The following is a 15,340-nucleotide window of genomic DNA, read 5'->3' as shown; positions in this document are numbered from 1 at the left end:
TTGCATTTCTAAAACAAGACTGTCTATCAATAATCTTGTTTAAAGTCCTTCATGTCTTGCCCTCCCTCCCGGGGGTCCACATTTGGGGGCTTGGCTTCATATGCTAGGAAAGACACTCTCTGGAGTGTTTGGTTTCTGCCCACCCCTCTACCTAATGAATCTTACTTTGTTTCCTAATAACAGCAAACTGGTTGGTGAGTCCTTGTCTACATAAGGATTTCATGTATTTTCGGCTTCAGAGACTTTTTGTTTAGCCAGTTCTTGTTCTGTAGGCACCCCCTCTGCCAGGTACCATCTATTCCTCTATTTTTGTGCAGGCAGGTGCGCTTTGGATGAGATCTCATATTGACCCAGCTTACATTCCAACCCCAAGTCACTTGGCCTTTCACACTGCTGTGATTAAGTATCTGCTTGCCTATATTGCCTGCTAGTCTGTTTCCCTTTGTGGCAATGCCTATGTTGCTCCCATCAGTCTCACTGGAGAATCGGAAAGAGCCTTGCATAGAGCCAAGTCTCAATACTGTGTATGAACTGAAAGGGTCGCAGTGGGTAAGGTTATATACAGAATGACAAAGGCAAATGGATCAAAAATAAACTTCCAGAGTATAGACAGGATGAAGGCAAAGTAAACCAAAAGAACCCAGAGGAAAGAGTAAAAAGAGAGGAGCATGCTAAGGGAGGGTGTGTTTGGAGTGTAGAGATAAGTGTAAGGACAAGGGAAGATTGGTGAAACACTTCTCTGTTCTCACCATCACAGGCTTTATGGATGGAAATGGAATCACAGGGATGAAATGACCACAGAGATCATTCATTCAATTGCCAGTGTAGAAATGAGCAGCAGGAATTCATTACCATCAGGGGAAACCTAATGATTGTGCATGGGAGCCCCAGTGATTCAGATGTCGATAACATAAAGAAATAAACCTCTGCGGAAAAACAGACCTTGTAAGTGATCCAGATGCTAAATGCTATGCAACCACACACCGGAGTTTGTCCAGGACAGTCTGGATTATGCCTGTTGTGAAACTGTAGTTATTATTAGTGACCCCTGTCAACCTTAAAAGTATCCAAGCATGGTTGATAAATTATGTGGCCACTATACAAATAGTGAGGACTTAGGGCAGATGTAAAGTACTGGTTGCAGAGACCGAATAAAGTACTTCAGGAAAATATTCTTAGGAGCTAGTCATTCTTCTTGAAGTTGGAATATAACTCAAATACTATAAAATTCCTAATCTTAAAGTATACAAATAAATGGTCTATAACAGTTCTTTATGTTGCACAATCATTGAATCCTATGCAATCTTAAGGACATTTTAATCACTTGGAGAAGAAATTTTATACAAACTATGAGTCATTGCTCATTCAGCCCTCCTGACCCCCAGCCCCTGAAAATAATGAATTTGCTTTCTGTCTTTTTAGATTTGCTGATTCGAGATATTTCGAATTGATGGACTTAAATAACTGCTCATTTGTGTCTGGCATTTGATTGTATTGTTTTCCAATGAAGGAAACTGAAGCTCAGGAGAGATGAAGTAGCTTAAGATCAGCCCTCTCCCAGGTGGAGAGTCAAAACTAGGCTCAGGTGCTGCAAAACCTACATTCTTTTATTATTATTATTATTATTATTATTATTATTATTAATCATTCCATTTGTTTACATCTCAGATGATATCCCACTTTCTGGTTACTCCTCCACCAACCCCTCATTCCACATTTGCTCTCCTCTCTCTCTTTTGCCTGTATGAGAGTGCTTCCCCAACCACCCACCCTCTCCTGCCCCACTACTCCAGCATCCCCCTATTTTGGGGCATCCAACCTCCCCGGGACCTAGGGCCTCCCCTTCTGTTGTTCTCCTGCAAGTACATCCTTTGCTACATATGTGTCTGGAGCCCTGGAGCCCTGGAGCCCTGGAGCCCTCTAGGTACACTCCTTGGTTGGTGAAAACCTACATTCTTACTCACCTTGACATACTGCCTGCCCCTATGCCTATGGGTGCTCATCACATGCTTATAATTCCTCTTGGTCCCTCTGTTTGTACAAACTCTTCAAAATGCTTCCAGGTTCTCATTGAGAGTTCATTTAGCCTCTAGAAAAAGTAGAGTCTGAAGTTGGTGCAGTGGCACACATCTGTAATTCCAGCCAGCCCCTCTGGAGACTGAGTCAGACAATTGTGAGTTGAAGACCTGCCTGGGCTACATGGGTAGACAATTTCCCCAAACAAGCAGAAACAAAGCTAAAATGATAAAGAACGGATATGGTAACTTGGTGGGACAGTGAGGTGGCTCAGTGGGCAAAAGTGCTTGCCATGCTAGCACTCTGTTCTCCATCCCCAGAAACTATGGAAACATGAGAATACAGAACCAACTCCAGAAACATTGTTTTTTCCATCTCCATACCCACCACACACATTATGTGTATGCAGTGGGACACCCACCCCCCCCACACACACACAAACAAATACAATAATTAAAGTGGATTATCAACTTGCATCATAGCTATTGATTTAGTTGTATCCTTGCAGAATTCATATGTTGGAAGTTTCATCCATGAGGTGAGTACGTTAGAAGACAGAGCTTTTAGAAGATACACTTGAGATCATAAGGGTGAGGCTCTTCTCCAGTATGGTTAGTGGCCTTTATGAGCATAGAAGAGAAAACTCCACTCTGTCCTCTCTTCTTCTCCTTTACTCTTCTGCATGTGAAGACTTGGTAAAAAGGTTCTCTTACCAGGATTTGATTGCGCCAGCACCTTCATGTTACAGTGTCAGGTTGTAGAACTGTGTAAACGTTCATTTCTACTGGATCCGTTTCCAAGTCATGATATTTTGTCATACACAGCACAACACACCCAGTCATAGTTTGAGATAAAAGGTGGGTATGAACATAAAGTAGGCTGAAGTAATTATCACTTCCAATATCAACAACAATTTCCTATGGAGAGTATAAGATATATTTTGAATGCTAGAGCCAACAGTAGAAATGTAAAATAACTATAAAATACTTCATGTAATGTTATGCATTTGAATTTTTATTACATCTATTGAAATCTCTAGAAAATATAACAAAAGACAAAAATTAAAAATAACCTATGATACTGTTAATGTTATATTTATTCCAATGTATCCTTTTCTGGAAGCATAATTAGTCTATATGTAATTAAATTATTAAAGTATGCACTCCATGGGGATATGTGAGAATCTCTTACTTAATCTTTTCTAAAGTGCTTGTTAGCTTGGTAACTGACAAAATTTGCTGAAATAGAGATCAGTAATAAATTATATACATATATGTCAGTAAGAAATTATATACATATATGCACCAATAACTTAAATGTATTTTAACAAAAGTATACATCTATATATTATTATATATTTTATCTTATATATTATACAATTTTGTATATTCATATATATTATATGTATATACTTATTACAATGATTCCCCATTGGGTTAAAGCCTTTCTGGTAGGTATGGAGTTCAGATTCTGCTCTTCTTTGTCCTTTTCCCTCTAATCACATGAATCTACCATTTCCAATATTGCTTTATTTAATATGGCAATAAAATGTAGATATTTGGGAAACAACATTGAGGACAGAGTTCTCTCATATTTTGCTACTTTCATATTTAAAACACACTTTACAGCAATGGGAATGTTCCTTATGTAATCTTCATAAGGGTTACTCTAACTTTCATAGAAATGAGTCCTTACTGTTCAGAATGACTTTATGCATATAATTTAGTTAAGTTGTTCAAGTATAGTAACAAGTCAAACTGCCCAAATTATGGTAAAGAAAATAGTTACGGATAAGCATGGAACTTGATTGTTCTATGGCAGCATACACACTCATATTAGAGTGTCCTACTAGCTGTTAGCTTTTCTCATAGCATGCCATGTGTCATTGTCTTAAAGAGGGAAAGGAAAACATGGTTTGCATCGTGGAATTGGGTCAAGAGAAATTGTACTGGCCATGCCTATTTAAAAATATTCAGCCATCTACAGAGCAAATATCGAAGGACCCACCACCCCAGTCCCTCTGCAAGTATAATGATTCTGTTAAAGTTTGGGTTGTAACATTCCAGAATCATTTGACTGTATTTTTCCATAGGCTCTCCACATCTTCTCTACATACTTACATGCTTGTATGTTATGTTGTGCCAGGCACTAGACTAAGATCTAACTGTGAATTATCTTGCTTAGTCCTCATAATAATCCTCTGAGAAAATTTGTTATCATGTCCATTTCATAGGCTAGTAAAGCAAGGCTCAAAAAGGTTCTCTCAATTCCAAAAGCTCATACCATGTTTGTTTTCCTTGCGAGAGGGTTGTCTTAATAATGTACACCATTCCAGTTAAATGTTTGGGTCAACTAATCTATATACTCAGTAAACATTGAATGTCCAGCTTTCCAGACACAGTGCTTAAAGTGGGATATTCAAAGCCATGGATTTTGTCTTCAGGTACCTGGAATGGGTAGATAAATCTATGGGCTACAGGACTTGGCCCCAATTCATTAGTCAGAAAGCAAGTAGAGAATAACTACATTTCAGATGCATTTTAAGAAGCTGGTTATGACAGCTGTAGTGACACAGGATATTGAGTAACTTGGATTTTAGAACTAAGCATTAAAAATATTGCTGCCTCCATGCAATGGTGAGCTTGGAGTCCCTGGGAGTTGCTGCCAGTGGTCATGACACAGTAATTTGGACATTATATAACTAAGTCCTGAGACATTTGCTTAAAATAATACAAGGACTAGGGATGGAGCCCAGTGGTAGAGCACTTACCTAATATATGTAACACCCTAGATTTGGCCTCTGGTACATCAAAATTAAAAGTTCTGTTTAGAAGGCAGACAGTGCTGTACTTTTTTTTTACCCAAGGGAGATGAGACCAAGACAAGAATCAGGGCTGGAGTGTCAATTTCTTTACTAAGGGAACTGAATGATGGCTCTAACTGAATGAGAGACTTTAACTCTACAAATGAGCTTGATTAGATTGCTATAATGTGCCAATTGAAACAAGAGCAGGCAGACCCTTGGAAGTCCTAAAGGAGAAAAGAGGAAAGGCATATATGAGCAGATATCATGAGAAAGAAATCAAAACGCAAATTTTAGGGAATTGGATTGTAATGGTAGAAAAAAACTTAAAGCTGCATGTTGAGACAGAACCAAAATCCTACCTATTATGTAACACATTCCACAAGGCTGGCCAATTTCAACGTACACTAGGAAGGGAAATGCCTGTCCTGAGATGGGGGTGGAGTGTTTGAGCCACAGGACTGCCCAGACTCCAACTGCAAAAATGTCAAAGGCTTCAAAAACCATTTGGCAACCTTTTCAGGGGTGGAAGCATCAGTGGATTATAGTAATAAACGTGGTAGGGGAACTTAAGGAAGGGAGCGAAAGGAAAGCCTTATTTGAAAACCTTCTGTGAATGGCTTTATATATATTTTTATGACTATAGAAGCATTTAAGTATGTGAACACATGTGTACAAAAATGTGTTACAAAGTGTGGTAGTGCTGGTAGAGGGGGAGGGAGGGAGGGAGAGAGAGGAAGGAAGGACAGAGAGGGAGGGAGGAAGGAAGAGGGAGAGAGAGAGACAGAGACAGAGACAGAGAGAGAGAGAGAGAGAGAGAGAGAAACTGGAGTCTATGACGGAATTTAGACCTCATGTCATGACAGAAATGTTTCGTTAGTGTTGGAAAAAGTATTGCTGTCATCCCTCTCCCTTTAGAAATTCTTTTTTTTTTTTTCTCCTCTTCATAATAAAAATCCCGTGGCAGCTCCTTGTCTGGAGGACTTTAAAAATAGGAGCGATTTCATCTGTCTGGAATGGTCTGTGTCAGCAATTGCCCTAGGCAAGGTTGCCACATAGGCACAAAACACCCCCACTCCTACCCCCTCCCCTAGCCAGCACTATCCCCTCCCATTAGACCCCCCCATGCCCTTTGCACCCCCACATCCAGCTCCATGCCTGCCTCCCTTTTCTTGGACCATAGCTTTAACACAATCTCCCACATCAAATCAAACTCGACTTCCCGCAGCCCAGCAGACTTTTCTCCAGGTGCGAGGGGGTGCAATCTGTTTTGCCCTTTGTGGCCTATTTGAGTTTAAAAATAGGACCCTGGTTAACCCAAATGAATCTTAAATTGGAGCTCTGTGCAATGTAACCAAGTGGAGGGAAAGGCAGGGGGAGAGGGGCAGATTTTTGGTCAGTGAGGGAAGTGGCGGGGAGGTGGGCTGCTTTCCTGGAAACTATTAAATCGCAGATGTAGGCTCTTCTCAATGTGTCACTGCTTCAGGGTGACCTCTGCCCTCTCATGGTTGCTCTTAATTCTATGGCTCACTGACTTCCAGCTCCACTTCCGTGCACCCACACCTGGCTTCTCTTTCAGCACTCTGGGCACCGAGTGACTTTGCTTTAACTAGAGGTTTTCAGCAGCATGTCTTTGTGCCTATCAGCCAGGGCCCAATTTTCCCATCAGCAGTTTCCCTGCAACAGTGACACTTTGGTTTAGGGATGGTGGCCATTAAAGCCACACTGAGCTCAAAGAGAATTTGCACAGAGCCTTCTTCAAAGTGCTTGTTTCCAGGGAAGCCCAAGAAAGGTACCACTTTGTGCTCACAGCGTGTGTGGGCTTTATGAAGAAAAATATGTGTGGCTTTATGTGAACAGAATATGCTGTATGTGGGCAAAGCTACAAAATGAAGTTTACTCAAAGAACTCCTATGATGAATTTGGTCAACTTCCTGTTATAACAACAAACACTCCAGAGCCTCTACTGTTCATCAAGCTCTGGTTAGACTTGGAGAGTAACAAGGAAAAGAGGCTGGTCCTTGCTATGAAAGAAGTTTTCATAAAGAGGAAGGTAGACAAGCAGGGTTAGATGTGTCCTGGTTGAGGTAAGCCAGAATGATTGGGAGCTCAGGCTCTGCCCTTGGTTTAACCTGCTGCAGATAGATGGTGTTAGGAAAGCTCTACCTATGGCAATGGCATCTGAGCCCGAGTGGGAGTAAGCCAAGCCAAAGAAAGGTGGGAGGGGGCAGGCTATGGAGAAAGAATGGCATGAGCAGAGCCACAGAGGCATGAAGCTACTTGACATGTCAGGGGAACTGCAAGCGGTCTGAGATTAGTAGAGAGCCATGTATGTGTTGGGGAAAGAGGTCAAGAAATGCAGCTGGAGAGGGAAAGCAGCCTCCCTTGCTAAGTGCCGGACCATCCCTGAAGGATTTGAAGCGGGGCTGTGGTAGGGTCAGATTTACATCTTGATTAAACTGTCTTGTCAGTTTGCAAGCTGCCTGGGATAAATGGATTGAGGACTTTTCTGAGGCAGATCAATGTGCAGATGTAGTCATAGTTATATGCAAGGCTATCCCTTCCAAGAGGGCTTGCCATTCACAGGAGGAGTTTTTAGGGATGTGGCTAAAATTGTCTGTATGTAGATTTATGTCCATGTCTGGGTCTGTAAAGCTCTCAGCATCTTTGGAGGGTGCGCAAGTCTTCTAAATGGTGGGGGGCATTGCTTCTGTGTTTTATCATGTTTTACTTGTTAGGAACTCTAACTGGGCCATCATCTCTTTGTTTGGTTTAGCAAAAATCATCTGGAAAGGCACTCTTCAACCTGAGCTGCAGCCATCTCAATCTTGCTGAAAAGGAATATTTTGGATTAGAATTCTGCAGCCATTCTGGAAATAATGTGAGTGGGTTTCACTACCGAGTTCTAGGTATCTGCAAAAGCTTCCAAATGTAGTTTGCACCTAGATATGTAGGGTTCAATCCCAGATTAAAAATGCAAAACTTGTTTATCCCTTACAAAATTCTTGCATTTAAAACTGTCTTCCCTTCTCCTGCCTTGTATATTGAGTTACCTTGGTTTGCCAAACAAATTCTTCTGCCTCATGACCCTTTTCTGTTACTCTGAAAACTATCAAAGTTTTATCTACTTTGACCTGTTGGACCTCAATGCCACCCCCCCCCGAGTTAAGGCTCTTAACCTCATAAGTATTTATGGAGACTTCTTTGCCTGTTTCCCAGGCCCTAACTTTCACAAGGTTCTTCTGCTGCATCCTGCCTTGGCATATCTGTAATCTGGCACCTTCCCAGAAAGCTCAAGAGCAGGGGTAAGGATAGTGGGAATGCAGGGCATAAATGTGAAACGAAATGCCTTTAGGAGTCTTTGTAGCCATTCATGAGCCTTGCCTGTGACACCTCTAGCATCCAACAGAGGCAGGGAAACTGTGATTTAAATGTCAACAACACAGTTTTATAGATCAACAGCATACACTGTTACAGGGATACTACGAGGGGGCTGACTGGGAATGGCGAAGGTACGTCATCTCTTTGGCATGGCTGTTCATTTCCAACTATCTTTAGAAATCTAAGTAGTCCTGGTGTCTGTTCATTTGATGTTGACCTTTTATCTGGTACCAAAAAGAGAAAGAATAAATGCTGTGCTCACTACCGCTGTGTTTCACTGATGCTATTACAGGTTTGGTTGGAACTTCTGAAGTCCATAACAAAGCAAGTCAAAAGTAAGTATGGAAGATCACTCAAGGGATGCAGTCCTCAGTTCATGCTTGAGAAATACTCCTATAGCCCCATGCAATTCTTTGCCTTACTAAAAGAGGGAAGGGGGGGTGTTGGATAGATTACATCAGCCCCTCATCTGTCCAGTAAGTTCAGCAATAGAGAAAATTATCTTAGTTTTGTCTGAGATGAAGAAAGAAGCTCACACTGCTGGATCTTGGAGTGCCTCTGAAGAGTTCTGGTAATTATGTCACGAGCAGATTGCATGTGGCTCACTCTCTGACACTGTGAATCTTCAAGAACCCTTAATGTCAATCTGCCATAATGTTCACCTTCTGCCTGAAGGCTCTTTCCTTTCACGACATCCCAAGCCTTGCCATTTGCTTCAGTTTCTGTTCAAGTGACTCCTGTATCTCACACTCTGGAACATGGCTTCTCACATTTCCATGTGTATTAAGGTTCATCTTGGATTTTCTGTTAAAATGTAGACAGATCCTTGGACCTCCGTCCTCGGGCAAGGGTCCAGGGACACGCACATTTAACTAATTCTACAGGTTTTTTTTTTTTCAAGTAGGTCTTAATTAACACTTTGGGAGCCCTTGCTTCAGTGTCTCTTCCTAGTTCCTTGCTCTAATCTGCCCTTCAAAAGTTGATGCATCTTGTGACTCTGCTTCTTCCAGCTCTGTGGTTATATCACATAATTCTGTTAGCTTCTGAACTGATTTTCTCCAATTGAGCATCTATAGTACTCTCCAAGGAACTGAGTGAAATATACAACTCAGACCACATCTCTCTCCTGCTTAAAATACATCCATGGCTCCCTAATTACCTTTAACGTTCAACCTTATTAGCATGGTATGCAAAGCTCTGTACTCTATCTTAAAGCACTTTGTTCCTGCCACTAACCATTTCAATTCCTGCCCCTGGTAGCCTACTTAGCTGTAAACTCCTGAGGAAGGCTTCCTCAGCCTAGGCTTTGTGGTACTCAAAGTAGTCTGTTTAATTATTTGTCTCTCCTATGAAATTGGGAGCACCTGAGTATCTTTTAACTTCCAGTATCAGCTTAGGACAATATTTGGCACATGAAAGGCAAACAGAAAAGATGTATTGAATAAATAACACTTTGCTACTTATGTGTGGTTATTTTTGATCTCACAAACTTTATTTTTTAATTTTTTTAATTTTTTTTTCTGGTGTTGGGGATGCAACCCAGAACCTTGTGCGTGGTACAAAATATTCTATTATTGAGCTCCACTCCCAGCCTCAAGTTTCTCATTTTCAAGTGCAAGTAGGTGTGAAAATATGTAGAGGTGTTTTTTCAGGGATACATTTTAAGATTGACAGAGACATTGGTCCATATTTTTTTTCTTATTCCTCTTATTTGAACTTTAAGTTTTAAAAAACCTATTTTAATGATGGTTCTTAAACACTTTAACTTTCTGTTTAGCCCACCATGATCCAGAAGTAGTGGGGGGAAAATGATATGGGGGAAGTGGACCTATTTAGAAAGGGTTCTTTGGAGCAAATCCTATCTATGTTGTCAGGAAATCAGCAGTTCAGTCTACGCATACACTAACAGTCTAGTTTGGTAAAGTTGGGATAGCAAACACGAATCAGCAGTGGTGGCACTACCTAGCAGAGACAGCTAGGCCTCAGCCTCTGCAGGAGGGACCAGGAGAGACTCAAGGAGAAGGTCTCTGCTGTGCCTCTCTCAGCGAAGGGAAGATCAGCGAAGATGCAAGACCAACAAGTGTTGCACAACTAGCTCTATAAGCAAGCCTAGCTCAACCTCTGTTACCACCCGTCAAGTCCTTTGTATACTCCCTCTAGACATCACAGGTCCTCCACGGGTCTTGCCTCAGCAAGTGCTTTTCTCAGCTGACCTCACTCTGCCAATCAGCCCAAGTCCAAGGAAGCTGCAGCACACCACCAGGAGTTTTGGGTTGTTTTGTTTTGTTTTGTTTTGTTTTGTTTTATCGTTTGTTTTGTTTTACTCTCTGGAGTCCTGATGAATGGAGCTCAACTACACAATGTAAGATGTTAGCATGTTGTTATTGACGAATCCTTCATCATGTGTCGTTTCGCGTGCTTGCTTTAGCAGAACATCCTCTCTCCTGTGGCTGCTTCAGCCAAATGTTCCTTCACGAGTCTGCCTTAGCCTTTCACCTGTGCCCACTTCAGGAAAACACTCTTTCACGGGTTTGCCTCAGCAAAACACCATCCACCATGACCGATTCTCCAAAGAACCCTTAAGTTGCCATTTCATTTTAAGAAATCTTTAAGGCATCCATTCAACACCGAAGCTGGGCTCTTTTCTCAGGCAGGATTGAACAGTCACAGACAGCGAGTTGTAAATCATCTTTCTGAATGTCTCACTTCTTAAGAAAGGACAGAATGGGCCTCACATGGACACATCTTTACAAAAGAAACTCAATGGGAGGATATGAAAGAGAGATACGTTGGAAGACTTTCTAAATTGCTCTACACATTAGCATCACGACCCAGAAATAACAACAGTAAACATGTGAAAAACTGAAATGTAAAATAAAATAAATCTATGGGAAGGAGTAATGGGGGTGGGGGGATCGGAACGTTGTGTGTGTGTGTGTGTGTGTGTGTGTGTGTATACACATGTTTGTGTGCATGCATGTTGTATTTGTGTGTGTGAGTGTGTGTGTGTGAGTGTGTATATATGAGATTATTTTAACTGTTGTAATGATAATTTAAATAAAACTTATGAAGATATTGTGTTTTAAGATCCTAAGGAGGTTGTTTTCAAATTTATGGTGAAATTTTTCCCAGTGGACCCTGGACATCTTCGGGAAGAACTCACAAGGTAAAGTGTCTCACTGTGTGCTGAATGATGTTACTAGAGACTCCCCATTCACTGGCTATTGAGTCTCTTTTGCATTGCTTAGGTTTAAGTTTCTCTCTGGTACAAGGTGTGAGGGACTAGATAACTATTCTCAACCTGTGAGTCATGACCACTTTGGGGGCAAATGATCCCTTCACAAGGGTCACCTAAGACCATTGGAACACACAGCTATTTACATTGCAATTCATAACAGTGGCAAGTTTACAGTTATGAAGTAGCAATGGAAATAATGTTATAGTTTGGGTCACCACAACATGAGGAACTATAGTAAAAGGTTGCAGCATTTGGGAGGTGGAGACCCACTGGATTAGAAAGAAGAAGTTGGCTGCACCCTCCAAATGTTAGTCCTTCCAAATTTCAGAACTAAGAAGGGATGACATTCTAGAATTGGTGGCTTAATCCATTAACTGCCACAACAGCACCCATGTTCCATTTCATACCATCAGGGATTCAATCATCATAGAGTTGAGGATAGCCACTACTTGTGATCATTGAAAATGAATGTCCATTTGGATGTATCCCATAAGCAGGAAGGGAACCATCTGTAATAGCGATATATATTTAGACTACAGAAAAGTGGCCCTGTCATTGTAACACTCCCCACAAAACTTATTCTGCTTTCTAGATTGAGACTGATACACATAAAACATATCTAGGAAATACTCTTTTTTAAAGTTTTATTTATTTTATGTATATGAGTACACTGTTGCTGTCTTCAGAAAACGACACTTGATCCCATTACAGATGGTTGTGAGCCACCGTATAGTTACTGAGAATTGAACTCAGGACCTCTCTAAGAGCAGTAAGTGCTCTTAACCACTGAGCCATCTCTCGAGCCCCCAAGGAAATATTCTGGTTAGCTCTTTTAGATTACAGATGAGGAACAAGGCTTGGAAGCTAAAGTTGACTGAGTTAAAAGTCACAGTGGTTGGGAGGGTTTTTTTTTGTTTTTTTTTTGTTTTTGTTTTGTTTTGTTTTTTGTTTTTTGTTTTTGTTTTTGTTTTTCGAGACAGGGTTTCTCTGTGTAGCCCTGGCTGTTCTGGAACTCACTCTGTAGACCAGGCTGGCCTGGAACTCAGAAATCTGCCTGTCTCTGCCTCCCAAGTGCTGGGATTAAAGGCGTGTGCCACCACCGCCCCAGTGGTTGGGAGTTAATCTCCCTTCCTCATGGAGCTCATTGACTCATTGATTGTGTGGGGTCTTTGAACAAGTTGTCTTCCTCCCCTCCCCTAATTCTCTCAAAATCTGTTTGTAGTAACCCACTTGCTGAGATAGCTTGCTATGTAGGTCACTGTGCATTCAGTAACCCAGCATCAACAACTAAAAGGAATAATACTTACCCTTTGTAGGTATTACAATAAGGCCTTGTTTGGGGCCAATGCAGGAAGTTCTGAGAATATTATATAAAAATAACCATTTTAATCGACTTATTTCTAGTGCCTTAGAAGGAGCATACAATTTGAAAAGACATAATACTTAAAGCTTTCATGAACTGAATAATTGCTTGACAAGCTTCTTCAGACCAAATTTTCATTTATCACTTTCAACGAGCTGTCTTTTACTACATTCATTGCCTTCAGGGCATTAGCTATGGAAAAATCCACCTAGAATTTAATCTAGAAAATTATATTTTATACAGGCAAACACTCATAGTAGATAATGTATGTTTTGCACATATAAAAGAAAATACTGGAACTGGTTTTTGCTCTGGACAAGAAAGCATATAATATGGAGTCTTTCTTGTACACTTCACCAAAAAGTGGGCTCTGGGACTGAAGAGATGGTTTGCTGGAAAGTAATTGCCACACAAGTGTGAAGCCCTGAGTTCAAATCTCTGCAACCCACATTAAGCTGAGAATGGGGCACATCTGTAATCTTAGTGCTTTTACAGTGAGCTGACATGCATCATTAGAAGCTTGCAAGCAAGCTAAATGGATGTACATAGAAACAAAAGTAATCCTATTTTACATAAGGTGGAAGGCAGGGAGTGATACCCAAGATTGTACTCTGACCTTTGTACACACACATATGGATGTGCGCACACATGTGTGCACACACACACCTACACACACATATCAATTCTTTACTAAGGTCTTAAGTGTGGCAAATGTTCGATTTGTCAGAGCCCTAAACACAAAGCTGCATTTTTTCTCTTTTTTTCCTTGATGAAGGTTCTGCATCACTGAGTGCATCAGCCATCAGTTTCATAGCTGTTGTTTGTATAATACTAATTTGGGCTCTAGTTGATAGTTACATGGCGATCCAGGCAAGGGAATAAGATGGGCACAAGCATGGTTTGATGGCTTTCAATTCTGAAGTATGCTCTTTGGGTAGGTATGCTAGACTCGATGGCAGACATTAGCATCTAGCCGTATTTTCATTATCTTAGAGTGATACCATCTGGTCAGAATGGCTTGGCCCCTGTCTTGGTATCATTATAAAATACAGTGATGGTTCTTGCTCCACTAGGTTCTAGAATTCTCGTGGCTCTGCCTACTTGATAGTTCTTTATGTCCCCCAGGATCCACTCACGCTTGCTGAGGCTCTCATTTCTCTAGCTCAGGATGTGGTTGTCTCCATGACAGAAACCACCAGAAGACGATTGGCCAGGTCTCTCGAGCTGGCGGCAGGCTCCAGCCAGGGCAATTTCTAACAGTTGCAGAACCTGCCAATGTGCTGGGTCAGCTGAGTTGTGAGCTGGGATTGTGTTGTCTGAAGCTAAGCCTGTGTATGATTCGCCACCCATGCAAAGGTCTCTGACTGACTGGATGCTGTTCCTTCTTTGAATTATCTTGAGTCTGGGAGAAAAAAAAAAGTTTTCTTCTCTAGTCCTGCTTCTTTTTCAAGATCTTTTCCTCAAATCCTTTGCAGGTATCTCTTTACTCTTCAAATAAAAAAGGATTTGGCTCTGGGAAGGCTTCCATGCAGTGACAACTGCACAGCTTTAATGGTGTCGCACATCTTACAGTGTAAGTACCAGATCTCTACTTCTCAGCCCATTCACCAGGGATAGAGCCAAGTGAAGGGGGAGGAGCACCTCCAATTTGCCTGCCTAGCACTGTGTTCAGCCTTGAGAGGAGAGAGGGCCTAGTTCAGCTACAGTGAAGTGGCTCTTAATTGTACTCATTGAGATCATGTCTTCCTACCTCACCATTATTGTAAGGCAAACTCCTTTATTTCTTAGTCTGAATGTCCTTGTATTTAAAATAGTGACAAGAATACCTTCTCGTGGAGGTACTTCTGATGAGTTGAACTGTAGAATCTGCTGAGTTTCCTCTACCCTAGCCTACCTACCCTGCTGTCACTGTCCTTTGACTTGCTGCCCACGAACTGGCTTGAATAATTTTTGACATCAGTTTGACCAAGTAGTCCCCACTCCCGCTGCTTGTTCTAGGTTATCCCTCAGTTACATATTTCTTGCAGCACAGTTCCAGAGAATAAATCATGGGATGGAGAAGGTGGGAAGAAGCTATAAGGATGAAAGATACCAGGCATATATTAGTGTTCCCCAAGGGTGGGCAGCCCAGTGGTTTCACTAGAAGGAACACTGAATGTAGACAGGAGGGGACCTGGGGAACAGGGGTGGTCTGCCTAGGAGGGAGTTAACGCAGAGCAGACCATGCTGTTCCTACAGCCTGGGGGTAGGGTCTAGGCAGCAGGAGATAACATCTCTTCTAAGGCCAGCTGGACTTTCTCATTTTGGAGAGGCCTCCCAAGAATACTCTGTTCCTTGATAATCCTGCGCAAACATAACTTCAGTTTTTTTTTTGTTTATTTCATAAGTTCATTTTTGACCTTTGCTCATTACCTTTCCACCAGTCCATAAATGGTAGATTTCAGATTTTGTTGAGAACAACACAATGGAGTGCTTGGACAGGGACCACATCCTAGGCAGTGTATCAAGTGAATAGCAGCTGGCACAAGAGAGCTCTAGG

At 41.5% G+C, this 15,340-nt stretch overlaps 1 protein-coding gene across 1 annotated transcript in view; it reads left to right on the top strand.

Annotated features, from left to right (window-relative positions):
- Frmd7 (FERM domain containing 7) overlaps positions 1-15,340 on the top strand; it is a 50,323-nt gene that overhangs the window by 17,916 nt on the left and 17,067 nt on the right. The window contains exons 2-5 of the mRNA XM_031373739.1: positions 7,596-7,700; positions 8,493-8,535; positions 11,333-11,366; positions 14,277-14,374. Of these exons, the coding sequence (XP_031229599.1) occupies positions 7,596-7,700; positions 8,493-8,535; positions 11,333-11,366; positions 14,277-14,374 (280 nt within the window). The remainder of the gene's footprint in view (positions 1-7,595; positions 7,701-8,492; positions 8,536-11,332; positions 11,367-14,276; positions 14,375-15,340) is intronic.

Source organism: Mastomys coucha, chromosome X (assembly GCF_008632895.1).
Source record: "Mastomys coucha isolate ucsf_1 chromosome X, UCSF_Mcou_1, whole genome shotgun sequence".
Classification (NCBI taxonomy): domain Eukaryota; kingdom Metazoa; phylum Chordata; class Mammalia; order Rodentia; family Muridae; genus Mastomys; species Mastomys coucha.
The sequence above is the reverse complement of the archived record's forward strand: the minus strand, read 5'-3'. Positions and strand labels throughout refer to the sequence as shown.